The 24936-nt window shown below is 44.7% G+C and overlaps 4 protein-coding genes across 4 annotated transcripts; all 4 read right to left on the minus strand.

Moving 5' to 3' along the window:
- Positions 1 to 1762: 1762 nt before the first annotated feature.
- On the minus strand, positions 1763 to 8043 carry LOC109754779 (disease resistance protein Pik-2). Its single transcript, XM_020313680.3, has 6 exons — positions 7862 to 8043; positions 7617 to 7761; positions 7376 to 7530; positions 7075 to 7276; positions 6258 to 6946; positions 1763 to 2429 (listed from the first exon to the last, which is right to left on the minus strand). Exons 4-6 carry the CDS (start codon positions 7261 to 7263, stop codon positions 2045 to 2047), a joined length of 1263 nt encoding a protein of 420 aa, XP_020169269.1. The 5' UTR covers positions 7264 to 7276; positions 7376 to 7530; positions 7617 to 7761; positions 7862 to 8043; the 3' UTR covers positions 1763 to 2044.
- A 212-nt stretch (positions 8044 to 8255) lies between these two features.
- LOC109754777 (disease resistance protein Pik-2) lies at positions 8256 to 16333 on the minus strand. The gene is made up of 7 exons (XM_045229292.2): positions 16145 to 16333; positions 15329 to 16014; positions 9502 to 11486; positions 9363 to 9400; positions 8752 to 8830; positions 8420 to 8518; positions 8256 to 8290 (listed from the first exon to the last, which is right to left on the minus strand). Exons 1-7 carry the CDS (start codon positions 16331 to 16333, stop codon positions 8256 to 8258), a joined length of 3111 nt encoding a protein of 1036 aa, XP_045085227.2.
- Positions 16334 to 18030: 1697 nt separating this feature from the next.
- On the minus strand, positions 18031 to 19383 carry LOC109754778 (uncharacterized). The gene is made up of 2 exons (XM_020313679.4): positions 18774 to 19383; positions 18031 to 18288 (listed from the first exon to the last, which is right to left on the minus strand). Exon 1 carries the CDS (start codon positions 19381 to 19383, stop codon positions 18793 to 18795), a length of 591 nt encoding a protein of 196 aa, XP_020169268.1. The 3' UTR covers positions 18031 to 18288; positions 18774 to 18792.
- A 429-nt stretch (positions 19384 to 19812) lies between these two features.
- On the minus strand, positions 19813 to 22967 carry LOC109754776 (uncharacterized). The gene is made up of 4 exons (XM_020313677.3): positions 22731 to 22967; positions 21726 to 21921; positions 20270 to 20289; positions 19813 to 20145 (listed from the first exon to the last, which is right to left on the minus strand). The coding sequence occupies exons 1-4, from the start codon at positions 22817 to 22819 to the stop codon at positions 20115 to 20117; spliced, it is 336 nt and encodes a 111-aa protein (XP_020169266.1). The 5' UTR covers positions 22820 to 22967; the 3' UTR covers positions 19813 to 20114.
- Positions 22968 to 24936: the final 1969 nt, after the last annotated feature.

The raw sequence follows: 24936 nt of genomic DNA on the forward strand, positions 1-24936 counted from the left end.
TCATGAGCACAGACTCGACACGCACCCAACGCACGCACACACGCATGCTCGCCACGGCTTCAGGCATGACCAGCATGCACGCACACACTGGTCACCACCACCGCCGTGTCTTATTCCTAACATAATTAATATTGTAGTATTGGACCTTAATTTGATGCCTAATTAGCCTGTTATTTGTGTAATGCTGAACTATCCTGAATTGTGCTCGTCTGATCGAAATATGGTATTAATTGAGAGTAGTATTGACGAACAAGCTATATATGGGGTCTTAATTTGATGTAGTATTGGACATTTTCCCTGTATGCATGCCTAGCTTCAGTATAATCGATGTTGGTGAAATCGTTACCGCAGTTTATATGTATGCATGTATGCAACCATTCATGTTGTATTTGCTGTTGAGCATTTCATTATGGCCACCATTCATGCCTAGCTTGGTGTATCGATGTCCATCGGGGGATGAGTTGAGGTCCTCCTTAATTTTGTTGTCTCGTTCATTCGGAAGCCAAAATCGCCATCATCTGCTTATGGTCAACGGACCCACGCGCTGGGCACTTGTATGAGCGCTCGAGCAAGCTGCTCCCATGCCCTGTTTTTGTAGGGAAAGACCTTCGTATGGCTAGCTTTATCAACTTCAAATTATAGTTACATCATCCACTAAAAAAATCTGACTATGGGGCTATTCTATTGCATCCCAATTTCCGGGCTAGGAGCTGCAAGCATTCTCGGAGAGCTGCAACCTCTGCTGAGTCGACATGAGCAACCTGCTCGAGTCTTGCCATCGATGCACCTAACAAATCACCTCTATGATCTCTAACAATAGCTCCACAACCACCTGAAAAAAGTGCATCCCAAAAAGCTGCATCGACATTCAGAATTTGGTGATCAGGGCCGGGGGTGGCTTCTTCCACTTGTTCAGATGTGGGATGGGCTTCATGTTTAGCAGCTCTCATTCTTATTCTCCACCGATGACCGTTGAACACCAACGCTTCAGTTGGTTGCCTTGGTTGATGTTGGTTAGCCGACTTGTTTGACACAACTATTGCGTATCTAATTCTGAACTGCATTTCATATTCAGTAACTGATCGATGAGCATACAGAAAGGTACTGTGATTAAACTGATGCTCTGCGTTTGTGGGCCTTCGGCCACTGATAAGTTGCCACATCTGCCGTTGGCTTCATCTGGACCGTTCAAAAGACCAAAAAAACTGAACAGAGGCAGTAAAGGTCCGTGTGCCAGGCGTGGATAGCTACAAATGTTCAAGTAGAAGTGCGGAGAGCTTAGTTGACTTAAGAGTAAATTTTCAGATAACAAAACCTGTTCTGTTCGTTCCGGAATGTCTCGGGGGACTTTCACAATGTTGATGCATGTACAGTTTGTCATTCCAGGTTACCAGTCCTCCCTAGCTAGTTCAGTCAGATGAACTAAAATTTCGGCAGTGATGTAGCTTTTGAAATTTTAGTTCAACTGGTTGAACTAAAAAAAGGGTCAGATGGAATTTGCAGACCCCCCACAGTTTGCCACTACTTACCATGAAAGCGTGTCAATGGATCTTCATACCGACTTTCAGAAACTAATTAACTGGAAACACATCTTCATGTCGACAGCCTACTTATAGCCTTGTACTTCAGAACACATCTCTTGCCTTCTTGCAGTGTCCTCTCTTGCCTTCTTGCAGTGTCCTGCAGATCGACTGCCTTGTATGTACTCCTTCTGAAGGAACTTCCTACCAAATCAAGGTCCAATTGCACAAGTGTTGTATGCAACAACATATTTTCATTACCAAGGCACAAAAACAATGTACGATAAGGTAAAACAAAATAGGCATTCGAGTTCGATGCACGCCAGGAAAACCCACTAGTTGTACTACCACTTGTAATAATAATACGACCTATGGGACGAAAAACCTGGCGCGACATCGATCGTTCAACCTAAGTTCAGAAAATACAGAGCATGCAGTGATCTATGTTACAGTATTTTACATCCCAGGGAGTAGCAACAAACGAGAGGAGACACGTCTCAGCAGCGCTAGAACTGACACTGTCGTCACGTTGAAGGCGGCAGACGCTGAGATGGCCCTGCCTCGTCTTCCGATGTCTGGTTTTGCCTCCGAGCTAGCATTCGTCCTATGCTCACTATAGCTAGAGGTAGACCATTGCACCTTGCCAATATGTCCTTTGAGACATTCAGCAGGTCGGCCGGACATTTCCCTGACTCAAACACTGTCTTGAAGAATAGCTTCTCTGAGTCACCCTCCTGTAACCGCTTCATTTCATAGACAGGATCATTGGGAGAGGTGCAGCAATTCTTGGCTACCTCATGACTGCGTGTAGTAATTATTATGCTGCCCTTATTATTATCACGAGGAATAGCTACATTTAGCTGATCCCATGCAGCTGCTCGCCAGACGTCATCCAGAACGATCAAGTACCTAAAAAAATGACACACGTTCTTATGAGTAGGCTAGTAACAAAAATCGAACAGGGACAGGTAATCCATGTTAGGGCATGCAAGTGGGAGTTGTGTACTGGCTTGTTACTTGTGACTTGATTTCATGCAGTCATGCCTATAGTAATAAATTTGGTCCAAAACTGAGGTTGTAATCACCATAACATACCTATCAATCCATCATACATTACAAATTCTCGATAAAGAAAATCATCTAACTCTAATTCAATAAACTTCTGTTATTGTTAAACCTTAACCATAAAGATCTTCATCATCTTTTTTTTAAAGCAATAAGATCTTCACCATCTAGCAAAAGTGAAAGCACAAAAAAGAAAGTTATCTGCCCTTATAGGAGCAATGCTACATCTTTGGGGAATTTCTAACGGATCCAATCTACGGGGTGACGTGGAGGCCCACAGTGAAATAATGGGGGGGGGGGGGGGGGGGGGGGGGGGGGAGGGGATCAGGGAGGGGTTAATATGAAATCATAGAGAACATTAGTCCGTGTACCACGTCCGTAACTTAGTTTCCGCTAGTCTAACATTCCAGGGGAGAGAGACAGGAAATGGGGTCCTTTTCTCGTTCACTTGACAGTAGGGCTGGCAGAAAACATCTCGGAGGTGCAAATATGTAAATAATGCTAATGAGCTTCAACTTCTGCGAACAGAAATGAATTTATAGGTTCTCATAATCGGCAATGCAGATAGGTAGAAAATTGTAAATCTCCCCCTTTATACATAAACTTGGCCAAATTTGAAGAAGTATCACTTGAAGAAAAAACTACAAGAGCAACTAGCAGATTTCCCACACCCTCTCCCTTTAAAGAAGTGCCAATGTAGAGGCCGAGAGTCCAAAAATGCTGTCCAAAAACAACCATTGTGACGCCACTAAAGTTTCAACTCTGAAGTGCTTCTCTTAAATTCCCTAATTGGTATTTTGATAATTTGACACACCCATTGAGGGACTAATGTTTATATTGAGTTTATTTCAGATTTAGTCCCTTGGCTATAACTCGAACATCAATGGTCACCTGTTGCCAATCTCAAGCTTTTAGAATGTACTTAAAATGTTTTTGGTGAATCCAAGATTCAAACTGAGTGCAGGACAACCGTACTATGAAGAGGGCCACAAGCAAAGATACTTTGGTATGGAACTTCATGAAATATCCTAAACCCAAAATCCACAAAAAAATCACTCTACCAACCTCATTCTTCAGTATCTCTAAACCCCGGTACATTCAAAGATTTTTCCTCAAGTACTAACAAGCACTTAGGGTGGTTGTCTTCGTAGAGTTCAAACCCAGCTTCTCATTGCGGACGGCCGCACATTTTTGTTCAGGTGCTACCGAGCCTATCTGTTTGAGACATCCCTTTGTTAGCTCTGGTACCTCCAAGCAAAACATTTTACCCGGCAGTTCCAAGCCCTTCTCAGTTTGCTCCTTTATTTGATCCTGATATAGGTCCTGATACCAACGTGGTTTTCCGTCCGGTACTTTTGAGCTGTGACTTAGGCCTTTTCCGCACATTTCCCATTTGAGAGTTGCTCTGTCTACTACGGCACTTCCAAACAATTGAATTTACCATTACTTCCGAGCCAGTTCAAATCTCGCAGAAAGGAATAACAGTTGCTGTTCGGAACCACCACTCTAGTTTTACCCTTTCTTGGCTGCAAGAACTCAGCATTCCTTTCATCCACCCCATCCATTTGCGAGCCACGCAAGTCATTCCAATCTCCACCTTAACAAGGAAGAGAGATCCAAGACAAAGAAAGAAGAACCATGAACACTAAAAGATTCTTGAAGGCCAAGAACTCCTCCCTTTCATGAACCCCCACACCTCAAGTTCATCTCTTTCACCACAACTCTATCTTTACGAGAGAATGATCCTATGCATTCTTGAGAGATGTTTAGATTGGAGATCATTTGAGGAGTTTCTATCAAGTGAACGGCAATGGGTAGGGTATAGGTGGGTACAACCACCTTCTGTCGAAACCCATAACCACAGACTTTCTATACCCATCCACTTCAATACCCATGCACGTAAATCGACACCCATGCCCATACCCTTCGGGTATCCTATACCCGATGGGTATCCAATGGTTACAATATGTAGCATTTACATTTTGAAAAAGTAGAGAAATGAGTCTAAAATTCAAATGATATGATGGGCGAGCAGTCTAGCACCTAGTCGGCCTCCTCCCATGGGTGGCCTATTGGAGGCAGCAAGGGAGTACAAGTAGCAGTTGGTGGAAGCCCAATGCAATGGGAAGCGGCGGCAGGAACTGGGCTCGCTAGATCGAGAGCTGGACAAGAGTCCGATGGCTATGAGTCGAGTTTCATCATTTCAAGGAGTCGCATAGGACGATGGAGGAGTGGCGAGCTGATGGGCGTGGGCCTATGAGTTATTGCTGAGTTAGCGAATAAGAGATTTAGGGTTGGGCCATAGGAGTTGGATGTTGACTCCACAAGTCACAGGAGTTATTTGCATTTAATAATTTTTCTAGGTATCCATTGGGTTACCCATGGGGGCAATTTCATACCCATGCCCTATCCATATTTTTGCGGGTATGGATACCCATTACCCATGGATATAAAATCTTGTCAAGTCTCATGCCCACTGTTTTCGGGTAGGGTACCCACGGGTACCCATACCCATGGGCAAAACGGCCATCCCTAAGTGACTTTGCTTTGTTTGTTAGCTTTGGAGGGTGTGCGCCCCCTAGATGGTTAGGATTCACTTGAGAGCCTTCGCCTACTACGTGTGGCGAACTTAAGATTTTGTGAAGCCAAGAAGATCACCTACTTCGCGAAGATCTACCCCTTACCGAGGCTTCTTTGTGCAAGCCATGTTGGAATAGGTTGATTGCACTTGGTGGGTGACACAACTGAGATCCTTGTGATCTTACAATCATTTGGTTCAAGCCTCCATAAACATGGAGTAGGATCGCGCCAACTACCAAAACCACAGGAAAAACATCATCAAGATCCAATTTTGCACAATGGTGAATCTGACTTTGCACAATGGTGCGGGAACCTCCAAATAATTTGGAGTGCGCTCCAAAACTGAGTTGGAGGCCCAAGATTTCGGTAATCTGCTAGAGTTGCTTTAGGGTGTGTACAATGCTGCTATCTTAGCAACGTCGCCTAAGATAACTGGTGGCGGGGAAGAGAGAAATGAAAAAAAAAACACTTGACGTATGTTAACTAAGAGATGATCTCTTAGCAAGAACGATAAAACATTTGCCTCCCTTATACGAGATGCCTTCTCTTATTAACATGTTTTTCAAGTTTTAATTTTATTCACTCCATAAGGATCTCGTAACATTAAATGCTAGAAATAAGGTATTGTATAACATATTTATTGCATTCTCTCAATGGCGTGGATACGTAAAAAGATAGTCTTATCAACCACTATATACATGCCTAACATTTTTATATTCTCTCTGTTTCTTTTTACTCCACATATTAGGATTGTCTTAAATAAAACTTTGTAAAGTTTGACCCAAATTATATTTTAAAATATCAATATCTGCAGTAGCAAATGAATACAATATGAAAATATATTCCATGATGGATCTAAATGATATTGACTTAGTATTGTGAATGTTGGTATCTCTTTCTATAAACTTGGTACAAACCTAATATGCAGAGTAAAAAGAGATGGAGGGAGTATTTTTTTTAAACAGAGGGAGTATGGCATAAGAGGAAACAAATTAAAAAAGATAATAGTAACAAAAAGTGCTTCATTGATGTATGAGCAATCAGCAACTCAAGACTCAATGGTCAATAATGCAGTAGTGTATCATTACATACCTCTTGCCATCCAACTGTTTTTTAATATTGTCAGATAACTGTCTTTTGTTCCAGTCTTTAATGTTCTTGAGGGGATCATCATTTTTATCTTTTTCAGCTGAGGCCGAAAGCTGCTTGAGCATGGACTCAAGAAGAGAACGGACGTCGTATGTCTGGGACACCGGAACAAAAGCGCGGCACTGGATGCCGCCCAACTTTGGAGTGTTGTAGACAGTCGTCGCGAGGGTGGTCTTGCCAAGGCCACCGAACCCCACTATGGACAGCACTCGGTGACCTGCCGCCGCCTGGCGTTGCTCATTGTTGAGCAGCTCGACCACGGCATCAGTCATGTTGCCCATCCCGACTAGTCCGGACCCGTCACCACGGATTGCAGGCAGCCAGCGCTCCAGGTTGTCGGGGTGGCTGTACGGAGAATCAAGCCCTTTCCTCGACCGTCCAGCCTCGTGTAGAGTGTATGTGTACCTTTGCTTCCGGTCGCTCACTTTCTGGGCACGAGATTTGAGGCCCTGGATATCGGTCGCCACCTTGTGCCGCACGCTTAATGTCCGCACCATGTTGAACATCCTGTTCAGATATTCCAGGAGTCCTTGACGGTCTCCATGGTGCTTGCTGAGGTGATGGCAGAACCTGTCCATACAGTCCTCCACATCGAACGCGACCTCCCTCACTTGTTTCATCCAAGTCCTAGTCTGCACGTATATGAATGAGCACATCAGTTCATCATGCCAGGATTTGTCTCATCGCATTATAAGAGGCATGTTTTCCTTGCTATCAAAAAGTTGCAATTAAAAAGTCCATCTACTAGCATTTGCATTACTTGTTCATTGTGATCATCACTATCCGCGAGGTCGCGGAGGCACGCCGTCATGCTCTCAAGCTCATCTTTGAGCTCCTGGATCTCCCCACGAACGCCGCCGAGAAGCACATATTTGGTGGCAAGGACGTTGCCGAGCTTCCCCAACAGGATCTGCACGGCGCCCTGGGAGGCGCTCACCACGGCCTCCATCACCTTGCCCGTCCTGCCATGTTAACTTCCGTTGGCATCGCTTAGTACAAAAACACTAAACCACACCAGCCACAACCATAACTTGATTTCTTGTAAGTTTGTACGGCATTACCCTTGGTTTGAGCGGTCTGGACCTGTTCCATGTATTCGGCGTTTACATCTTTCAAAAGTCAACTCTGTTTACCAAGGACGAGCAGGTGAATTGGTTATGGCACACCCACTCGAAGGCCACCAGCTCCTGGATGCCCACAGCCGACTAGCCCATCGCTAAGAGAGGTGAAAATTAGAGTTCTTACCATCAGTGAACCATGCTATTGGACTCTGAGACAACCAAACTAGCTCAAAAGATTTACCTGCTACGATGCGAGATAAATAAGAACTGTAGTTGGCTCGGTCGATCTGCGGGACAGGAGAGCGGCGCACCAAAGATCGTGATCCCCCGGCCAACAACGCACCCAAGATTTCCGCAACAAAACGCAAGCTGGCTCGATCTTAAGTCTGGAACAACAACAATAGATCAAGAACTCACTCAGACCATAAAAGCACGAACTTCCAATTCAAAAGCTTAACCCAAGGGAGAGACGAGAAAAGGCCAAACCTTGACAGAAATCGACAACCACTTCTTGTTCAGCCGCGATGAAGAATGGAGTCGCCGGAGATAGCACACCAAGAAAAGGGAACAAGACTAGCTGGTCCAGATGGACAGAGGACAACCAAGTAAGGCTGAGCAGTGTGGTTAGGAGGACTAGGGGTGAGGCAAGTTGTGTCTATTTTATGGTTGATGAGTTGGCTACATTTTTAACAGAGAAAGCAACACCTACCGGTAGCACTGCACTAGTAGTATATAATATAATGCTGCACTGAAGGATTGGTCATTTGTTCTCTTGTAAGGTAGCTGGCCTCAAAATTGTTTCTTCACAGTAGGTGCTCACTTATTTTTCATGGATGGTGCGTCCTTCCATATCTGTCGCGTTTTATGGGTGGTTAGTGACTTAAAATAACACTCTCTTGGGTTGATCTGCAGATGCTGAACCAATCAGCAGAGATAAACTAATCACCCAGTTCAGCACTGATGATTGTTTCTTATAGGAGTGAGATGTTAAGCTGAAAATGGAGATACCGATAGTTGAACAGTCTGTTGGTAAATAAGATTTACCTGCTGTGATGCCAGGTGAATAAGAACTGTAGTTGGCGCGGTCGATCTGCAGGTAAATAAGACTTCCACAATCAAATGCAAGCTGGCTGGATCTCAAGTCTGGAACAACAATAATAGATTAAGAACTCAGTCAGACCAATGGCTGTGATGCACATACAGCAATGCAGACTGCATATTGGCTTAAAAGTAAATTCCAGATAACCAATCCTAGTATGTTTGTTCCAGAGTGTCTCAGGGATATGTCTACAGTTTGCCACTCCTTACGGCGGAAGCGTGTCGACAGATCTTCATACTGACTGATATCAGCCTATCGATTCATCATAGTCCTGTACCTGAAAACACATCTCTTGCCTTGTTGCTGTCCCCTGCAGTCCACAACTGCTTTGTATGTGCTCCTTCTGAAGAAACTTCCTGCCAAATCAAGGTCAAATTGCACAAGTGGTAGTGCTAAAGCGCCTCCGCTATTCTTCTACCTGTGTCTTGACAATTTTGCTGAAAGCAGTGGGGATCCCCCCAGAACAAATTATCTTACTGCTTGTTTACGCAACAGCACCAGCGCTTAACTAGGTCTTTTAGGTTCACACCACAAGCTAGATTCATTCACCAAAATTCTGCATATAACTGGACTGGAGGAGACCTTTTTGTTTAACTAGGCAACAATCAAATTTCATTACCAAGACAATGTATAAAGTAAAAACAAAATAGGCATTCGAGTTTGATGCACGCCAGGAAAACCCACTAGTTGTACTACCACTTGTAATAATACAACCTATGGGACAAAAAACCTGGCGCAACAATCGACCGTTCAACCTAAGTTCAGGAAATACAGAGGACGCAGTTATACAAATTACAGTATATAAGCCAGAGGACACTTAGAAGGCAGCAGACGCCAAGCTGGCGCTGCCTCGTCATCTTCTTCACGCCGAAGTGCAGGCCTATCCACCTGCTGGTTGGTTGACTGCTGCTCACTGTACCCCACCCCTGCATAATTGACACATAATGGGTAAAATGTTTGGGGTCAGAAGAAGGTTGTTGTTATAAACAAAGTATAGGGCCGGAAGAAGAAAGAACCAAATGCAAACCTGAACTTGCTTGTGCAGCTTCCGTAGAAGGTTGATCGTCCCTGGTGACTTTCGGACGATTTGGATGTATTTTGGCCGCCTCAAACACCTCATTAAATGTAGAATCTATAATGTGACTGAAGAACTCAACTTCTCTTAGGCACAGCAGGTTCTCAATGCCGTTAATGCCTCCACGGGGCACCCTACTGAAAGCCAATGTGAGCCTCTCAAGATTGGGTGAACCCCCATGGAAGCTCAGCTCCTGGAGATATTCCTGATTATCCACAACCAATTGCTTCAGTCGGGGAAAACTGTCCTCTTCAAAACATAAGGCACTCCCAGCATATCCCCTGAAGTATAGCTTGAGAGAAACAAGACTGGGGAGCTTCCCTAGAACCTCAAAGGAATCCTCCGCCAAGTGGTGAGTCTCTCGAAGCGACAGACTGGCCAAGTTGTTGAGCGATGATACCCAGTCAGGCAGCTTAGTTAGCCGTCCCCCCAAATGCAGGCTCTGCAGAAACAGAGGGGGGGCCTTTAGGCGTACTAAAAATTCCAGCTCCTCGCCTTTCTCTGAACCATCCAGGACCATTAGATAACGAAGAGAGTTGCTAAGCACATTCAAAGACTTGGCAAAGGGTTTCCAAAACTTTGCTTCATTCTTGTTGATTACACAAAGTCTGGTTAACTGCCGCAATTTTTCCAGTTCATGCATTGCACAGGAGCTTTTCTGTGTAGAGATGTCTACATGAGAGATTCTCTGGAGGGCAACCATATTCCCTAATCCAAGTGGTACCTTCGCTCCACGTTTCCCCCCAAAACGCTTGACACTTCGTGTCCTTGTGTAATATGCATAACGGCCTACAAGTAGATGCTTCAGATTCTGGAGCCGAGTGATACCTTTGGGAAACTCGACGACAGGAGTTTCCCTTACATCCAGTGTCACCAATTCTTTAAGTTTCCCTACTGCATTAGGTAGTTGGGATATGGTTGTCTTTCTAAGGCTGAGGTATCTCAGCAGAGACAGTTTGCAAATGTCCTTGAGATCCTTATCGCTTAACCATCCACATCCTTCAAGATCTAAAACCCTTAAAAGTGTCAACTCAGCAAATTTGATGGGTACAGGTTTCTCAATCCTGTCCAGAATTGTCAGTGAACGGGTATGGACTATGTTCTTACTGGAAAAGGTTATCTGCTCCTTGGCGACACCAGGATGGATGGAGAGCCTTCGTACCTTGTCATGGCCTGCTGTTGTGTTGTATTGACTGCTCCCTAGGAACGAGATGAAATTTTCCTTGACAGATTTAGCGGTGATAACTTCTAGCATTATGTCGTGGACTTTACAACTCTTAATCTTGCCACTACAGCCAATCTGTTCAGGGCTGACGATGTTTCTACTGACAAACTCATCCAAATAATTCTGAGCAATCTCTTCCAAACTGTGACCATACCTTCCAGAGATTAAGCCTTCGGCTGCCCACCGTCTAATCAGAGAGCCTCTTCTGACCTCAAAATCCTCAGGGAAAGCACACAGGTATAAGAAACATGCTTTCAGATGGTATGGCAGATCATTGTAGCTCAGAGCAAGTATCCGTCTCATTCCCTCTAAAGTGGGGTTTATCTCCAGTTCAGAACCCAGCCTATCACGTACTGTTTGCCACTCTGCCGATGTCTTGTTTTGCCTCCGAGCTAGCATTCGTCCTATGCTCACTATAGCTAGAGGTAGACCGTTGCACCTTGCCAAAATGGCATTGGAGACTTTCAGCAGGTCGTTCGGACATTTCCCTGACTCAAAGACCGTCTTGAAGAATAGCTTCTCTGAATCATCCATCTGTAACCGCTTCATTTCATAGACAGGATCATTGGGAGAGGTGCAGCAATTTTTTGCCACCTCGTGACTGCGTGTAGTAATTAATATGCTGCCCTCTTCACCATTATCATGAGGAAAAGCTACCTTTAGCTGATCCCATGCAGCTGCTTGCCAAACGTCATCCAGAACGATCAGGTACCTAAAAAAAGACCCACATTCTTATGAGTAGACTAGTAACAAGAATCGAGCAGGGACAGGGATTCCATGCTAGGACATGCATGTGGGAGTTGTGTACTGGCTTGTTACTTGATAGTTGATACTCCTACCTAGTTGCCTATAATCTCATCTCGTAATAAATTTGATAATAAATAAATCTGTTCATCCTATTTTTGCTTTATGTGTTCGCTTTACTGTTAAGGTCATAGATCTGTTGGTTCTGTGCCTAGCACACACACGTGGCACCCCTTCAAAAATTCATTTTTTTTCTACTCCCTCCATTCCAATGAATAAGGCTAGCACGCATTTCAAAATTAAACTTTGACCATAAATTGGACCAACCAAATGTGAGTTATATGTGACAAAAGTTATATTGTTGAATTTGTTCGAAACTGCATGCATTATTGGCATAATTCTTGGTCAAAGTTCAATTTTGAACTACGTGTGTGCCTTATTCATTGGAATGGAGGGAGTATATATAATTAACACTAATTATCTAACAAGTTAATGCTATTTCAAAACTACTTGTTACACCACTGCCTCCAGATCTCGTCCTCAAAATGTGGCATGCTCGGTCAAGGCCTTGAGCTCAAGCATGCTCAACGCCACTACCAGCCTTGGCTGAGATGGGTAGGGCTGGTCGGCTGGACACGAGCAAAACCAAGCCAGTATTTGGCTCGCTATTGGCAAGCCAGCTCGGCTTGGCTCAGAAGCACCGGCGAGGCAACTAGAGGAGCTCGGATCAGAGTCGGCATAGGCTTGAGCCAACTCAGGCCAGCTCGCGAGCCTGGGGTGACATGACGCCATGTAGCCTTGGTGGGGCGACGTGGGAAGGAGAGAATAGGAAGATGGCTGAAGGATCCCGGATGCCGACGGCCTTAGTTGGGGAGGAAGCACCGGTGAATCCCCCCCCCCCCCCCCCCCCCCCTCTTCCAAATGTGTAAAAAATTGTACTACCATGCATTCTGGCCTAGTCCAAGACTCCGCACTTTCCCAGCCCGATGCATTGAGGGATGACAGCCTCTCACGGTCTCATTAGTCTCACGCTCGTTCAGTACGATTTAAGTATGATATAATGTGCTTGTCTCCTCTCCCAAATCAACAGAAGCTCTCGTTCTTTGCCGACTCGTTTCCATGGCGTTTAGGCCTCCCTAAATTCCCCTTCTCAGTTGATATTTGATAGCCCGATAAAATCGACGCATTCAGTCAAGAATCCGCTACCAACAACCGCCGCCCGCCGGTTCCCTGCGCCAGCTGCCAATGGCCATGTGCAACAGCCTTCATCCAATCTGCATGCCACCGGCCACCGTTGCTGCCTTTGTTGCCGGTCAGTCGATGAGCTACGTGGTCAACTACTGGAGGAAGGATCAAAGGATTGAAGAAGCAATGTAAAATTCAGTTAAAACAAATTGATTGGTGATGTTCTGATGATGGTGATTCTTCTGGTTTGAAATTATCAAGTCAAGGCTCAAAATAGAATAGAAGATGGATTTATTGCGGATAGCTTGCCGCTACAAGTAGAACGAGAGATTGTAGCAACAATAAGTTATGATAACATAACCATTGATTCCAAAGCTAAGAAATCCTAAAGAGCATACTTGTAGTTACTGGCCATATTAATCGTCTTTTCTTAAGTCTATTGTATTCTACTGTTGTGGCTGTGGAGCTGCATACTGTTGCCAATGCGTGCGGGTTGGAGGCAGGCCGGCAACAGTCGTTGGACAGGCCCAATGCGTGCGTAGCAGTGATTACGAGTCGAGGGACTAGTCGAGACTAGTCGCTAGACTAGTCTATGAGTCGCATTCTGGGTGTCGACTAGAAATCTCGTGTAGACTAGTTCGCTGAGTCGAGGAGTCGAAGGACTAGTCCTAGACTAGTCGTGCACCTTGAGTCGTTCGACTCAATTTTTTTAAGAAAAATTAGGGATTGGGAGCCAGCCACCCTGCCCCTTTCCCACCGTTGCTTCTGCTCTCCATGGATCTGCGCTCCTATGCTCTGGCCCTTTCCCCTGTGCTCCTCTGCTCTGGCCCTTTCCCCTGCGCTCCTCTGCTCTGGCCCTTTCCCTCCATTGCTTCTGCTCTCCCTGGATCTGCCCCCCTACGGTCTCCCTCCCTGTGCTGTCTTCTGGCTACTGGATCCGCTCGTCCCTCAGGTTGCAGCAAGCAAGCATCCTAGCAAAGTAATTTCTCCCTTCTCTTCTTGCCTTCTTTGATTCGATTTTTACCCCCTGCCCTCTTCCTTATTTCGTTTTGTTTGCTTCAGTTTCAAGATCTTTAGGTCTGAACTGCAATGTCTACGCTGGAAATATCTCAAGTAGTGTATTCAGAAGCTGCAGGTCAGGCCAATGAGCAATATGATCCATCGAAGGATCCTGCAAGAAGCCAACGAGGAGCAAGGATCCAACATGGAAATATGCTTATTGGCCTAATCTGCAGGACAAATTGACGCTTGCACTTTTTATAGTATATATTACATATTAATACTATGTTTTAGTAATTGATTACTGCAAGTTGTGAACTACAGTACCATGTCGACTAGTCCAGTTGTAGTCTAGACTAGTCATGATTAGTCTATGAGTCTCAACCTTCGAACGACTCCTCGACTCCTCGACTCGTAAACGTTGGTGCGTAGTAGGCGGTCATCCAAGGAATAGATACATATGGGCTAGTTCGGCGGGACCTCCCGTGTGTAAAGCATAGAATACTGAGCAATCGCGTACCGGAGTACAGCGTAGTGGGCCAGCCCATTCGGTAGGTTTGTATTAATTTGAGAAGAGGAGGCTGGCCGGACCGGTTTAGAGTTATGGAATTTCAAAAAATGTTATGTAATTTAAAAATGGTTCAAGAATTTTAAAATTTTCCAAATTTGAAAAAAAATCATGAGTTTAGAAAATGTTCCCCAAATTTCAATAAAATACAAATTTAATATATATATATATAGAGAGAGAAAAAAGTTCCTGAATTTAAAAATGTTCACAAATTAAAAAAATGTACCCGGATTTCAAAAAATGTTCAAGAATATTTTTTAAATTGAAAACCAGAAAATGGAATAGCCAAAGAAATAAACAGATAAAACGCAGAAAAAGGAAGAAAAACACGGTCCAGGGTTCTAAAGAACCTGCCCTACACCTGTGGGGAGGACAAAGAAAAAAGCCTCAATGGGCCGGCCCATATAGCCATGTGAGCATGCAAGGGGGTGCGCCTCCTGCCGGCTTACGGAAGGAATAGGACAGCCTTAGTTCGGTTGTCGTTCTTATTCCCCTCCCCCTCTGTCTGTCGTTTTAGATGGGTTAGATCTTAGATGGGTTAGATCAGGCCACAAACTGCTGGGCAGGATCAAGCCCAGGCTAGGCATGAAGCACAAACAAGCGTACCATGCCAACTCGGCTCGGCCTATTTTCTTCTTGGGGCCGAGCTACAGAGAGCTCCAAGCCGAGCCTAAAAGCTCCCTCGGCCCCTTCGTTGAAATGGAGGAACAAGATGATGAAGAGAGAGAGAGAGAGAGATGGGAAATATGGTCGCTTTCTCATTCACTTAACACTAGAGCTGGCAGAAAACAAAACGGAGGTGCAAATATGAAATATGTAAATAATGCTAATGGAGCTTCAACTTTTGCGAACTGAAATAAAGCAAGTAGATTCTTGTAATTGCCACTGCGGACAGGTGGAAAATTGTAATCTCCACATTTTATATAAACTTGGTCAGACTGAAAGAAGTTTCGCTTGAAGACAAAACTATAACATTGGATTTTTCAAACAGAGGGGGTATGGCATAAGAGGAAACTAATTAAACGAGAGAATAGTAATAAAAGTGCTTAATTATGTACCTCTTACGCTTCAAACATTGTTTGATCTTGTCAACCAAGTCGCTTATGGTCCATTTTTTAATGTTCCGGAGGGGATCGTCATCTTTATCACTGTCGGCCAAAGTCGAAAGCTGCTTCAGCACGGACTCGAGAAGAGAACGGAAATCATATGTTTGGGACACCGGAATGAAAGCGCGGCACTGGATGCCACCCAACTTTGGAGTGCTGTAGATGGTCGTGGCAAGGGTGGTCTTGCCGAGGCCACCGAAACCCACTATGGACAGCACTCGGGGACCTGCCGCCGCCTGGCGTTTCTCACTGAGCAGCCTCACCACGGCATGAGTCATGTTGTCCATCCCGACTAGCCCAGACCCGTCACCATGGATTGCTGGCAGCCAGCGGTCCAGATTGTCATGGTGGCTGTACGAAGAAGAATCAAGCGCTTTGCTTGACCGTCCTGCCGACTCGCCTAGATCATACCTGCGCCTCCTTTCGCTCACTTTCTGGGCACGAGATTTGAGGCCCTGGATATCGGTGGCCACTGTGTGCCGCACCCTCAATGTCCGCACCATGTTGAACATCCTATGGAGGTATTCGAGGAGTCCTTTACGGTTTCCATGGTGCTCGCTGAGGTGATGGCAGAACCTGTCCATACAGTCCTCCACATCGAACGCGACTTCCCTCACTTGTTTCATCCAAGTCCTAGTCTGCACGTATATGAATGAGCACATCAGTTAATCATGCCAGGGTTTTGTCTCATCTCATTACAAGAGGCATGATTTCCTTGCTATCAAAAGGTTCAGTTCAAAAGGATCCATCTACTAGCATTTGCATTACTTGTTCGTTGTGATCATCGCCATCTGCGAGCTCGAGGAGGCAGGCGGTCATGCTCTCGAGCTCGTCCTTGAGCTCCTGGATCTCCCCGCGAACACCACTGAGAAGCGCGTATTTGGTGGCAAGGACGTTGCCGAGCTTCCCCAATAGTATCTGCACGGCGCCATGGGAGGCGCTCACCACGGTCTCCATCACAGTCGCTCGATCTGCCATGTTAATTTTCGTTGGCATCTCTTAGTACGAAAACACTTAAGCACATCAGCCACAACTTGATTTCGTGTAAGTATGCAAGACATTACCTTTGGTTTGTGCCACACACGTTCAGACTTGAAACGTCTGGATCTGGTCCATCTTTGGTAGCGTCTACATCTTTCTAAAGTCAACTCTGTTTAGCAAGGCACACCCACTCAACAGACCACCAGTTCCTGGATGCCCACAAGCCGACTAGCCCATCGCTAAGAGAGGCGAAAATTAAAGCTTTTTAATAACCATCCGTGAACAAGCTATTGAGACATTAAAACTAGCTCAAAAGATTTACCTGCTGCGATGTGAGGTAAATAAGAACTGTAGTTGGCTCGACCAATCTGCAGGACAGGAGAGCGACGCACCACGGATCGAGATCCCCCGGCCAACAATGCACCCAAGATTTCAGCAACCAAATGCAAGCTATCTCGATCTCAACCCTGGACCAACAACAATAGACCAAGAACTCACTCAGACCAGAAAAAGCATAATATTCAATTCAAAAGCTCAACCCAAGGGAGAGAAAAAAGAACAAACCTTCACAGAAATCAACAACCACCTCTTGTTCAACCGCATTGAAGAACGGAGTCGCCAGAGCCCAGAGATACCACACCAAGAAAGGAGATCAGAGATTAGCTGGTCCAGATGGGCAGGGGGCAACCAAGTAAGGATGAGGAGCGTGGTTAGGAGGCAAGTTGTGTTTGTTGATTGGTTGAATTGGTTACATTTAGTAAACAATATGACGCTACACTGAAGCATTAGTCATTTGTTTTCTTATTATTAGGTCTTGGTCTCTAATTAAATTGTTTCCTCGGAGTAGGTGCCCACTTATGGTGCGTCCTTCATACTTATTTGACCTCTTATGGGTGGTTGGTTACCTAAAATAACACTCTCTTGGGTTGACCTGCAGGTGTTGAACCAATCAGCAGAAGATCAATTAATCACCCAGTTCAGCATTGATGATTGTTTCCTACAGGAGTGGGATTGGATGTTAAGGGAATAAGTGAGACAGCGATAGTTGAACAACATCAGGCAGACGCGTACGCGTGGTCGTGTAAGGATAATTACAGTGATAATTACAGCAGCAGCAGATTAGTACGTCTTCATCCTTGTGTTGTTTCATGTCGAAGTAGCTAGCATCTGAACAATCTGGGAGGCAGCTCTTGTTCAGTTGAACCCACGTTTTCTGCCTCTCAGACTGTTTTGAACCCTGCATATCAATGCCAGGCTGCTTTGAACCCTATCTCAGGCTAGCTACTCCACATGAAACAACAAAAGGAACAACAAAAGCATCCTTGGCATTGTGGAGGGGATTATGTTTCTCCTTTTTGCTTCGAGAGATGTTAATGTATACATAAAGAGAAGAATTTGCTGGAGAACTGGAGACTAGTGGCGCTCATAGTTGGTAGCCAGGAGCATGATATCAGAAACTCAAATGTGTGGTAACAATCTGTTGACCATGTGTTTTATAACTGCATAACAATCCAGTGTACAAATATGTACTTTGTTAACTGGCCAACACATTACACCAAACTTGAATTTGTTTGCCACAACACAGGTAGATCACAGAGCAAAGGTTGGGCTCCAGCGCACCACAGTACTTCTAACAAGGAACCAAATGCATGCCAGCCAAAGTGTAACTTGAGTTTCCAAAACTAACAAAAGGCAACTCAATTGCAGTCACGAGTCATTTCAGTGCATGCTTCTTATCTGATTTTTAGAACATTTTATTCCACATTTCGTGTTAGACAGAAAATTCATCAACAAAATAGGAGTGAAGGCAACTAAGAGAATCCAGCATTATGAAAACCTTCGAGCCTGAAAAGTTCAATTGACACCGACAGTCCCGCAATGCTCGCAGCACTCAGCCATGGTAATCATATGGTTCATACATTCAGCAGTACCTGCAGATAAGAACAGCAGATTTAAATTTTCATACATATTGCACAATACTTTATTTGTTCTATGGAATAGTGGAACCCGGCATTTGGGATGTGCCGTGGATAAGAAAACTAAGCACACCAACACACAAGGATTCAGTTTCATTCAAGGCAGAGCAGAGCACGGCAGAAAGTAGACCACATTTGCATCTACGTCTAAAATCGATAACTCGACTTGCTGAATAAAATGGACAGTTGTAAATCCAGAAATGTGCAGTTGCAATTAAACAGCAAGGGTTACTAGGATCACAGCAAAACAATGTGATCAAATGTCATGCATTGCATCATAATGGAATGTGATTGATGTGTAATGCAACATTCTAGGTAAAAACTACAGTATATAGGCAACAGGGCCATCAGTTTCTCCACAATTTCACTACAGCAAGTCATCCATGTGCCGGCTCAAGCTAATCTGAGCTTACAATTCCACGAGAGAGATCTCATCTCACCTCGAAATGCAGGGGCCGATCAGTCCATGACGACCTTGGCGCCGAGGGCCTTCATCCGCTCGACGATCTTCTCGGCCTCCTCCTTGGACAACCCTCCCTTGATCACGGCGGGGGCCTTCTCCACCAGCTCCTTGGCCTCCTTGAGCCCGAGGTCGGTGAACGTCCGGATCTCCTTGATCACCTTGATCTTGCTCGCCGCGTCGAACGAGTCCAGCCGCAGCTCGAAGACCGTCTTCTCGGCCGCGGCCGCCGGCTTGTCGCCGGCCGCGCCGGCGGCCGCCGCGCCGCCGCCGCCGAGGCCCGCGGCGGAGTTGAGGATGGCGATGGGCGGCGCGGAGGGGATGTCGAGGCGGCGGAGCAGGAGGGCGGAGAGCTCGGCGGCCTCGGCGAGGGTGAGGGCGGAGACGTCGTCGACGAGGCGCCAGACGCGGTCGGAGGGCGGCGGGCGGGACGGCGGCGCGGTCGGGTCGAAGGTGGAGGGGTCGTAGTCGGTGGGCAGCTTGCGCACGTCGATGAGCTCCTCGGCGGCCGCCGTGGAGAAGGCCGCGGGGAGGCGGCCGCGGTGGTGGCGGAGGAGGCGCTGGCCGGAGCGGAGGAGGGAGGAGGCCATGGTGGGGAGGGAGGTTAGGGTTCTGGGGCCAGAGGGAGCGATGCTCTGTGGGAATTGGGTTTTGGAAATGAAACCATGGCCTGCGACTTTGGATCTGGACTTAGGCCCATATAGTAAACCCAGGCCCAATGAGCCCATTATGTTTATGCATCTCACAAAAATATATTGAAAATCAACTCAAACAAATATTGAAAAATATCACTCAAAAAAAGAAAAATATTGAAAAATAATTCAAATCAACTCAAAAAACACAAGAGTTTGACAACAGGGGTGAAAACCAATGGTGAAAACACAAGACAGATTATAAATTGTCTTACAAATTAAGTAAAACGAATTTTACACACCAGATGAGGACGCATTTTAGTAGCCATGCCTATAAGCTGAATAGTGTTTTCATCGCAGGTCATCCAACAACATGAACGCAGGAAATGAAGCAACATAAATGGTTTGGATCGCCGGGGAACCTACGACATCAGTAAATGAATTCAAGTGTTTTGTTTACACTGTGATATCTGATACACCAGCCATCAGATTGGCATACACATTGTTGCAGTTCATCACACTAGACAGTAGCCGTAACTATAACAAACAAAAATGGATAAAGAGGAGACTCCATTGTTCCATCATGTTAAGGGGAAGTCTTGCATATGCTTGGTTCATCTGACATTAGCTCCTTCCATCAGAAGATCCAACATGTTGCTGTGTTCATCAGACTCTCCTTCCATCAGAACTCAGAAAATGTGGACGATATCGTACGCAAATCTGGGAAGTGTTAAGGATGAACTCAAGCAAGAATATATCAACATAGAAGCAGTTAAAAGAGGATGGGTTCAAATTAAGTAACTGTTGACAAATAAAGAGTAGAACATTAATTAATCAAGGATACGTCCAGAACAGCACGAAGGACTGCAAATCAAAAATTCACAATGTCAGAACATCACACAAAGCAAAAGCTCATTGTAATGAGCAAATATTAGAAGATAAACTTGAAAACGAGAACATAAAGAATACATATGGCAATTGAGTAGAATAAACAGATGTGTTTGGATCATTTTGCAACACCTATCAAAGGATGTGAGTGGCCATCCCTAGTTGGTTAAGGGATAGCCAGTTTTTTTAAGGATACCACATGTTTGTTTTGCGGGATGGAAGGGATAGTGGCAACCAAGATACTAGGAATATTCTGTCAAAAGCTGGTTGAGCGGAGCCGGCAAAAAATGCCGGATGAGGGCAACCAGGCTCAGGTCCTCACCACCCGAAGAGTTATCTCACTTATCTCAGACTCGCTAGCGCACCTCCCTTCAGTCTTTCCCCATTCATTGCCTAATCTTCTCGGTATATTGATTAGTGCAAATACAAACAAAAAATTGGAACTTTGTGTGCGGCCTTGCTGAAATCTGGAATGCTCACTAGTTTGTGTTTTCTGCTCAATGTGTATGAGCTCGTTTTGAGCTTTAAGAATGGTGACTGCATCTCTGCCACTACAGGATCTACTTCATAGGTTCCCTAAGCTTCAGATGGACAAATGTTACCCTTTTTCGGGTTAATTAGTATGATGCCTACTAGGAACTTCCAATTTCATTGTTTTAAGTTAATTCTGTGCATGTCAAAAATAAAGTTGAAATTACACGTATGGGGGTGATCTCGCCCCCTCTTAGCAAAGAGGTCATCGCATCAACCTATCCATTTTTCATCCTTACAGCCAAACAACAACAAATGGCTATCCAATCCATCTAATCTCACCCAACCAAACAGCAAAAAAGTGGCTATCCCTAACCAGGTGCCTGGTGATATCCTTAGCCACCCTATACTTGCCCCCGAACCAAACGCCACCTAACTACAAAATAGATACCTTACTAGATAATAATAATCCTCCCAAGTTTCACTATTATTCATGGTTGTGGCCCTACTTGGCTGGTGATATCCTTAAACACCCTATACTTGCCCCCGAACCAAACGCCACCTAACTACAACATAGATACCTTACTAGATAATAATAATCCTCCCAAGTTTCACTATTATTCATGGTTGTGGCCCTACTGGATTATCTAAAGCTACAACCAGTCTTTGAACATAGTGGCAATTAGAGTTGTATATACTTGTATACTCCTAGTCCCAACTTCAGGTTTTTTGACAGCCGTACCAAATAAGAACTCATCTGGATCCAACTAAATGTTCAATAACTTCCTAAATTAGTTTAGACTAAAACCAAAGACGGGTAATAGTGTTTGTACTTTGTACATGACATATTTCAACAGTATATAAAATAGCATCCAAGGGTCAAAATGTTTATGCAGTTAGGGTGTAAACCACAGAATACTCATGATGGCAACAATACTTACCATAAGGCCGGCCAAAACGCCTTCAACCAAAATCCTGCTCCAACTATCGAAGTACGTGTGGACTGAGAACTTCGACTTTGCCAAGAGCCCAATAGAAGCTACCAACATTATCAGAAAGTAGAAGACGAAGCCCGTCAGACCCGTGAACCCCCAGATACCAGCAACTACTCCACTGATGATCGACAAGAAAGTCCGGCTGTAAAACGAACAAATCATCATGCTCACGACAAACCCTGTTTGGTTAAATAGCAGATAAGCGAAACGTCTAGGGTAATTCCTTCTAGTCGAAAAGGTGTTATCAACAAATTGGAAACAGGAAACTGGATAGCGTATCATTACACAGAAAACAACCAGTGCTTGAAGCCTGTTACTACAGTATTATGTATGACCACCGCCAACCAAACAAGTTAAAATAGTTACTGAACTGAAATTGCATTGTCTAAACAGCTTTCCATACGAGTCTCAAGCATATAGGGAACCAACAAGAGCATCACTTCTATACCCCCTCCACTTGAAAACTAGGTACACCTAGTGGATCTAAAATCTAGGAGGCATGCCCACCAGATCGAATCACTTCGCCCGTTTAGCTTTGCTGTTCAACAATTTTAAGGCTGTCTCAACCTAGCAGGAAAATCAAAGCAAATCCTTTCAAACCAGTCCACCACCCAGCTACCAGAAGTTCCAATTCAATGTGTAAAGTTGTATTAGCACATCATAGTTCCAGGAGAAACCACTAATTCCTAAGTCGTCATCCCCTTGCTCAATCAAAAACGAAAAATAAAGATCCAGTCCCCTCGTCCCTTCCCTCCAATACTTGCAGTGAATCATCCGGCGTCCAACAATTACGCTAATGATCCACGAGATACGCTCAGATCAAACCTGAACAAGCTAAAAAAAATCCTAACCTGAGCACACCCCCAGAGTCCAGATCAGATCGAGTCCACCGTCGAACCCATCGGGGAGAGAGGGGGGGAGCGCGGAAGGGAGGGGGGGAGAGGCGCGTACCTGTAGAGGATGGACCTGACGTTGCTGGTGAGGTTCTCCGCCTGGATGACGGGGACATCGTCGGAGGAGGTGCCGCCGGCCGCCGCCATCGCCGCGAAAGCTCTCTTTTCTCCGGGCGAGATTTGGGGGCGGAGAGTCTGGGGCGGCAGCGATCTGGACGGCTCGACTGTACGGGGACGGGGTTGGGTCGCTTGGCAGTGGACCTGGTCTAGTTTTCTTTTTTTCTGAGGGAGGTCTTAGGGGTTTTTTCGCCTGCTCGTCCTCGGCCTTTTCTCTTTTTCAGGAATCCTACCGTCTACTTTTATTTTAGGGAAATTTTATCGTATACTTGATTTGCAGAGTGATTGAAAAATAAATATGAGCAAAAGGAGTTTGGACTTTATCAAAGTGCGCTTTTTTAGAGCAACCATGTAATTCATTTCACTGATAGAAAATAAAGTTACATAGCCGAACACACGTGGAAACTAAAAGACCGGCCAAAAAAACACAACTATCCTGGAAACTTTACAAATAGACCCCTACAAAATAGAAAAGTGTAGAATTGTCCGTAGGTTCAAGTCTGTCTATTTATATTTTGTGATAAAATTGAGGGGAGAAATCTGTTTAGCTAGAATTGTATAGAACAATTTTCTACTACCTCCACCCCACATTAATTGTCCTATACAGAGGTACATCTACAGTTTGTATCAATGGTTCACTGTTTAAGTTGAATACCCTCAATTGCACACCTATATGATATAAGAAAAGATTTGGATATATCATAAAAGTTCATCAAAAGTACAAAGCACCTTAAACATAACAAAATTTACATTCAGATCTCTATACCACCGGACAACCACTACTACCAGTAGAACGAGCCGTCAACGTGTCGATGCCGTCGTCCCCTCATCGAAGTCGGCTTGATCATGTCGATGACAGATGGGAAGTCTTCATGCATGTTCCAGCAATCCAAGAGTCATATCGCAACTTCCAGCAATCTGGGTAGTACGGCTTCCCGACGTACTAATAAGTCCAAGTCCCATCACCATGATAGGCATCGGTCTCCAGCCGACGAGGACGCTAAAAGGGCATTTCCCGCTGATGACCCACAAGTATAGGGGATCAATCATAGTCCTTTCGATAAGTAAGAGTGTCGAACCCAACGAGGAGCAGAAGAAAATGATAAGTGATTTTTTGCAACGTAATTTCTGCAAGCACTGAAATTGTCGGTAACAAGTAGTTTGATAGCAAGATAATTTGTAGCGAGCAAGTAATAGTAACGGTAAATAAAGTGCAGCAAGGTAGCCCAATCCTTTTTGTAGCAAAGGACAGCCAAAACGGTCTCGTATAATGAAGCGTTCTTGAGGGCACGCGAGAATTTCATCTAGCCACTTTCATCATGTTGGTTTTATTTGCATTCGCTACTTTGATAATTTGATATGTTGGTGGACTGGTGCTTGGGTGATGTTCTTACTTGAACAAACCTAATTAACTCCCTCGCAAGCATCCGCAACTACGAGAAAAGTATTAAGATAAAATCTAACCATAGCATTAAACATATGGATCCAGTAGCGCATAAACTAGGGTTTAAGCTTCTATCACTCTAGCAACCCATCATCTAATAACTACTCCACAATGCATTCCCTTAGGCCCAAATATGTGAAAGAAATATGCCCTAGAGGCAATAATAAAGTTATTATTTATTTCCTTATATCATGATAAATGTTTATTATTCATGCTAGAATTGTATTAACCGGAAACTTAGTATATGTGTGAATACATAGACAAACATAGTGTCACTAGTATGCCTCTACTTGACTAGCTCGTTAATCGAAGATGGTTGAGTTTCCTAGCCATGGACATGAGTTGTCATTTGATTAACGGGATCACATCATTAGGAGAATGATGTGATTGACTTGACCCATTCCGTTAGCTTAGCACTTGATCGTTTAGTATGTTGCTATTGCTTTCTTCATGACTTATACATGTTCCTATGACTATGAGATTATGCAACTCCCATTTACCGGAGGAACACTTTGTGTGCTACCAAACGTCACAACGTAACTGGGTGATTATAAAGGTGCTCTACAGGTGTCTCCGAAGGTACTTGTTGGGTTGGCGTATTTGGAGATTAGGATTTGTCACTCCGATTGTCGGAGAGGTATCTCTGGGCCCACTCGGTAATGCACATCACTTAAGCCTTGCAAGCATTGCAACTAATGAGTTA

The sequence above is a fragment of the Aegilops tauschii genome, chromosome 1 (genome assembly GCF_002575655.3).
Source record: "Aegilops tauschii subsp. strangulata cultivar AL8/78 chromosome 1, Aet v6.0, whole genome shotgun sequence".
In the NCBI taxonomy this organism is placed as follows: domain Eukaryota; kingdom Viridiplantae; phylum Streptophyta; class Magnoliopsida; order Poales; family Poaceae; genus Aegilops; species Aegilops tauschii.

Bases quoted from the DNA above. Each gene is read 5' to 3' on its own strand.
- LOC109754779 (XM_020313680.3), bottom strand. From the start codon at position 7,263: ATGGAGGCCGTGGTGAGCGCCTCCCAGGGCGCCGTGCAGATCCTGTTG. The intron at 6,947-7,074 runs GTAATGCAAATG...ATATACGTGCAG, and splicing joins GTGATGATCACAATGAACAA to ACTAGGACTTGGATGAAACA. The intron at 2,430-6,257 runs GTATGTAATGAT...TCATTTTTTTAG, and splicing joins AAACAGTTGGATGGCAAGAG to GTACTTGATCGTTCTGGATG.
- LOC109754776 (XM_020313677.3), bottom strand. From the start codon at position 22,819: ATGGCGGCGGCCGGCGGCACCTCCTCCGACGATGTCCCCGTCATCCAG. The intron at 21,922-22,730 runs GTACGCGCCTCT...TTCGTTTTACAG, and splicing joins GTCAGGTCCATCCTCTACAG to CCGGACTTTCTTGTCGATCA. The intron at 20,290-21,725 runs GTAAGTATTGTT...TTTGATTTGCAG, and splicing joins GCGTTTTGGCCGGCCTTATG to TCCTTCGTGCTGTTCTGGAC.
- LOC109754778 (XM_020313679.4), bottom strand. From the start codon at position 19,383: ATGGCCTCCTCCCTCCTCCGCTCCGGCCAGCGCCTCCTCCGCCACCAC.
- LOC109754777 (XM_045229292.2), bottom strand. From the start codon at position 16,333: ATGGAGACCGTGGTGAGCGCCTCCCATGGCGCCGTGCAGATACTATTG. The intron at 16,015-16,144 runs GTAATGCAAATG...ATATACGTGCAG, and splicing joins GCGATGATCACAACGAACAA to ACTAGGACTTGGATGAAACA. The intron at 8,519-8,751 runs GTACAGGACTAT...TTGTTGTTCCAG, and splicing joins GGCAAGAGATGTGTTTTCAG to ACTTGAGATCCAGCCAGCTT.